The 5263-nt window shown below is 43.6% G+C and overlaps 1 protein-coding gene across 1 annotated transcript; it reads left to right on the top strand.

The window, feature by feature from the left end:
* Positions 1–397: 397 nt before the first annotated feature.
* LOC120103711 (heavy metal-associated isoprenylated plant protein 16-like) lies at positions 398–1948 on the top strand. The gene is made up of 3 exons (XM_039122598.1): positions 398–528; positions 614–692; positions 1093–1948. Exons 1-3 carry the CDS (start codon positions 520–522, stop codon positions 1344–1346), a joined length of 342 nt encoding a protein of 113 aa, XP_038978526.1. The 5' UTR covers positions 398–519; the 3' UTR covers positions 1347–1948.
* The last annotated feature ends 3315 nt before the right edge of the window (positions 1949–5263 follow it).

The raw sequence follows: 5263 nt of genomic DNA, 5'->3' as shown, positions 1-5263 counted from the left end.
AAAATAGCGCTGGTCCAATTGCCTCTTCCCCGCAAACTCTAGTATATGCATGAAGTGAACCCAGGTTACTTGGTATAACAATCAAAACAAACCTCTTCTTAATCTCATCACACACCATCATCTCAAGGGTAAGCACTCGGAAGACTCTTGACTTAGAGGAAGCTTCGTACGCCATCGTCGGTCGAATTAGGAACGCGGCAAGATATCGAGTCCGTAATTAAAGCATCCAAAATTATCTAAGCGAAGTCCGAGTACAAACCGCGTCTCGCTTGACTTTTCCACGAACTCATCAGTCAATGGCTCCCATGGTCCCCTGCTTTCCTGATAGAAATCTCAGGTTGCTTCTTCCGTCCTTCTAACCCCCTCCATGAGTCCATGGGTTCGGAGGATCCTCACTCCTCTCTCTCTATATAAGGATGCAAGATAGCCTTTTGTTTTCAGGTCCTTTCAGTACACCCATATATAACCCAAGCGTCCTCCTCTGTTTCCAAAGGAAACGCAATTAATTGGTCTGCCAAGATGGTGAAGGTGAGTTCGTTTCCCTTGAAGTGAAGATGAATATAACTTCCATGTGAATTCAGATGATTTAAGTCTGTATGTTACTTTGCTGCAGCAAAAAATAGTTATGAAGGTCACGATGGAGGACTCGAGGAAGCGCTCGAAAGCCCTCAGGAGTGCTGTTGGATCGCCTGGTAATCTCTCACACAGACACCTTCTAAGGAACTAATTGTTTTAAATACTACCAACATATTAGCATCTTTGCTTGTGCTCTATATACTTTGAAATTTCTTTGGCTTCTCTGACGTATATGCTCCTTGTTTGTGTGTGAGAGAGAGAGGGATGGCTGTTAACCTGACAGCCCCCTTCCAGTGACATACGCACACATACCATGCTCGGGAGATTTTGTATCTGTTTCTGCTCAGTTTTCTACTTTGTTTATCTAGTTTCACCCAGGGTAGCTTTCTTCTTCTACCTGCTCCTTCCGGTGTGAATTCTTGATTTAAAGTTGACGTCTTCGTATGGTGCAAGCTTCACATAAGAATCGGTTGATAGAATTCCTTATGATTGGTCTTTTGGATGATGGCATGGCAGGTGTAATATCTGCATCGGTAGACGGGGACAAGATCGTAGTGGAGGGCGATGGAATCGACCCAGTTGCACTTACAGCAACGCTTAGGAAACGAATGGGCTATGTCGAGCTGGTTAGCGTTGCAGCGAAGGACGAGAAGAAGGAAGAGAAGGAGACCAAGCCAGTGGTCTGGCCGTATCACATCCAAGTGGCGCCACCCTACACAGCCTACGGATATCACCAGCCCAACTACGAGCCTTCTTGCAACACCATGTAGGACGTGCCAACGGGGCAGCACAGAGGGATTGGACGCGTCCGGATTTCGAGAATATTCTAGTATCTTAGATTTCAGACCATCGTAGAGATATTGATGGATCCCCTATTAAATATTATTAAAGGAAAGAGAAGGTACAGAAGAGAGTATGACGAAAAAAAAAAGAAAAAAAGAAACAAGGATGAAAAGAGATGACATGAGGGAAAAAAAATAAAAGGAAGCGCTCAGGTGATTACAGGAGAAGAAATTGTGGGAGCAACCAAGCTCAGATGGCGCGAATACCAGTGCCAGGTCATCCGTCACTCGGGTCTACAGTCGCCACAGGAGGATGTTTCAGCCAGCTGAATTTTATTTTTGGGAGTGATTTTATATTATTTGGGCTAATTAGAATATTTTGTTATTTGACTGTCTTTAAGGGTTATTTTGGTATTTCGTTATTTTGAGGGTCTTATGTGAGACTAGTTTTTTTTTTTTAATTTGTTTGCATATTGTCATTTTAGGACCTTTATGGGATTGTTTTCTTTGTAGGGGTCTTTTATTATTTCTTGACCATATATATATATATATATGAATCCATGATTGAATGAAATAGCCTCCTTTTCTCTGAAACCCTGGTGTGAAGCCTAGTTTTTCTTCTTCCCCCTCCTCTTCTCTTCTTCTTCCTTCTTTCCTCTTCTCTCTGCAGTTGTCTTGCATCAACTTTGGTATCAGAATAGGCCCAACTTTATCTCTGTTGCCAAAGCCCTGGGATCCAGTTTATGGATGGACCACTCCCGATTTTTTTTCTCCATCTACTGCACGAGATCTTTGCTGGAGCCATTGCACCGCGGACACCGGATCATGTCGAAGGTCTGTCATACAATGCGTGTTGCAAAGAGGAAGGGAAATCTTATTTTCCTTTTCTCTTCCCTCCCTCTTGGCTCTCACACGAAGAAAAAGGGGAATAGCCCCATCGTCGGATCCTCCCACAGCAGCTTGGGAAGGGGAAAGCCTGAGCCCCTTCGTCGGATCCTCGCTACAGTTTCCCATGTACCCCTTCAACCCCCCCCCCCCAACGTCCCGACAACGAAGACCGCCGCACACCAAATCCGGGAGAAAAGGAATCTCCCATTGCCGAGGAGCTCCACCGTGTCCCTCCCCGAGCCCGTTCGCATGCCGCCGCCGTGCGCCGGATTAGGGGAAGAAGAAGCCCCGCACGTCGTCACCGCAAAGCATCTCCTACTAAGCAACCGCCACCCGCGGCTCCTCGCCCAGCCGTCATCGCGTTCCGCGGAAGCTGGTAACCTTCCCTGCCACAAGCCTCCACGAAGAAGCCGCGTCAGTAGCGGGTTCCTAGAGAGGATCACCCACTAACCCAAATCCTTTTTTTAAAAAAAAGAAAAAAAAAGAAAAAGAAAAGTAAAAAAAGTGCACGTGATGTACCTGAGGGACCCATAATAGGTTATCGAAGCGGGTCACGCCCGATAATCCAAATCCTAACAGGTCTGAGTTTAAAAAAAGTAAAAAAAAAAAAGAGAGAGAGAAAAGTACCCATTTGGAACTTTCTTTTAGGATTGTAAAAACTGATCCAAATTAGACCCATTTGGAACTAAAGTTGGCAAGCCCAACTGACTGCTATTTAAAAATTCAAATGAAAGGATAGAGCTCAAAATAGAGGAATGGCAATCGCTATGCTCTACACGAGCTTCTACCATCAGAAAAAAGCCGCAAGGTCATGGTCAATGCAAACTACGCAAGGTCATTACGAAACAACCACCGACCGTTGGACAGCTCACAACCACCGCCAAAATCATGGAATGGAATGAATGGCCTCAAGCTTATATCCTTCCAAAACCCCTACCTGAACCCCCCTCATATTCCTGTAAATAATTACTACCAAGCTTAGATTCTTCCACCTCTCTCTTCTTCCTCCTCTCCGGTGGCTGCCATGCCACCATAGACGATCACCATAGTTTGTCACAGCTAAAACAACTCGAATCCCTTCCTTTCAAACCTTCCCTACCTGCCTTGTTGCAAGTTCCATCAGTCCTTTCACCATCAAAAGCCACCACGTCCTGCCGAGCTCCGTTGTCTCTGCAACGCCTATGAGCTCTCTCACTCTATCACGATTCCTTTTTGTTGAGATTGTGAACATTGAGACAGCCAAGGGTGCTGCCCCTTTCTTTGTCTTCGATGTACGTGACCAGAGCGTCGCTGCACAATAGAGCTGCGGCCATCTTACCATTAGGCCATGTTGCCTTGGCCCTCCCTCACCCTCTTCTTTCTTTCCAGGCCTTTATCCCTTTGATTCTTAGCCAACCGAGACCCTATTTAGGTAATTTCCCAAGTTGATTTGGATCTCATTGTGTCGGTCGTCATCGCTACTGCCTGCTGTTAGGGAACCACCATGCTCTCTGTGCCACCTTCGAACCACCATCACTCCCTCCTCTTCGTCTTCCCTTTGAGATGACATGAGGAACCCCTATTTTACCATCCCAATTTTGCCATAAAAAAAGAGGAAGAAATCCATCTCCTGATATTATCTCTCCTCTTTAGATTGGGTCCAAAACCTGTCTGGATCTAGACCTTCCCTTGATGGCCGACTCGGACCAAATAGACCAAGCCCCTAATTAGATCTAGACTGATCAAAGCCTTTAACTCTGGAGGAGCATCGAGTCTAGGGAATAAGCCATGCATCTAAGGTCATCAATACTCTTATTGGAAAGATTTTTTTGATTTAGTCGCCTTAGACAATAAGTTTTCTTTACCTCCGGTGATTTTATAGTGCATACCATATGTTCTAAAATTAGAATTTATATTGCTATATTTTAAACCAATTATTCCGAAGAATATATTTAAATTTAAAAATCATAAATTTTGGAAAATTATGCAGATTTATAAATATTATGCATGTTTGCATAAAAAGAGTAATTCAAAAATTATAAAAATAATGATTTATTTGCATAATTTTAGAGTTGAAATGAGATGATATCCCTGTTTAACACTGCATGACATTTGAAAAAAGATGATTACTCCTGCTTTAATTCCACATGATATTTGAGATAAAATAATTACCCAGCTTTAGTACTCATTTGAAATAAAATGCAAAATTCTGGTTGATACTACTTATATTATGAGTATGCTTACTTTATGTATGAGAAACTGAGTTGTTATGAATATTATGAAAACTCTCTAATCTGAATATGATTTGGGTCTATTCAACGGGATTGATCGTTGATCGTACATTAGAAAATAGTTTTTTTCAGACCTTGCCAGTCGGGATTGATCGCTGCCATAGCTAGTTCTTTTCAACCTAGTTCGGCGAGGTAGATCGCTGGCATATGCTAATGGATTGCATGTTTCATTTTCAGGACTATTCTTTTTACCTTGTCTCGGGACGAATTATGGCTATATGATTTAGAGCTGGTTCCTTTTCAAACCTAGCCAATTGGGGCTTATCGTTGGCACATGCTTATGGATCGTGTGTTCTGTATTCATGAGCTACTCTCTTTCGAGCCTTATCACGGGGCTAATCGTGGCCATAGTCACCAAAGGATGAGAAACACACACACACACACACACACAGAGAGAGAGAGAGAGAGAGTAGGGAACCGATACCCTATTTAGGTAATTTCCCAAGTTGATTTGGATCTCATTGTGTCGGTCGTCATCGCTACTGCCTGCTGTTAGGGAACCACCATGCTCTCTGTGCCACCTTCGAACCACCATCACTCCCTCCTCTTCGTCTTCCCTTTGAGATGACATGAGGAACCCCTATTTTACCATCCCAATTTTGCCATAAAAAAGAGGAAGAAATCCATCTCCTGATATTATCTCTCCTCTTTAGATTGGGTCCAAAACCTGTCTGGATCTAGACCTTCCCTTGATGGCCGACTCGGTCCAAATAGACCAGGCCCCTAATTAGATCTAGACTGATCAAA

This window comes from Phoenix dactylifera, unplaced genomic scaffold (genome assembly GCF_009389715.1).
Source record: "Phoenix dactylifera cultivar Barhee BC4 unplaced genomic scaffold, palm_55x_up_171113_PBpolish2nd_filt_p 001603F, whole genome shotgun sequence".
Taxonomy (NCBI): Eukaryota; Viridiplantae; Streptophyta; class Magnoliopsida; order Arecales; family Arecaceae; genus Phoenix; species Phoenix dactylifera.
This window is presented reverse-complemented; position numbering and strand designations above follow the sequence as displayed.

Bases quoted from the DNA above. Each gene is read 5' to 3' on its own strand.
- LOC120103711 (XM_039122598.1), top strand. The intron at 693-1,092 runs GTAATCTCTCAC...ATGGCATGGCAG, and splicing joins GAGTGCTGTTGGATCGCCTG to GTGTAATATCTGCATCGGTA.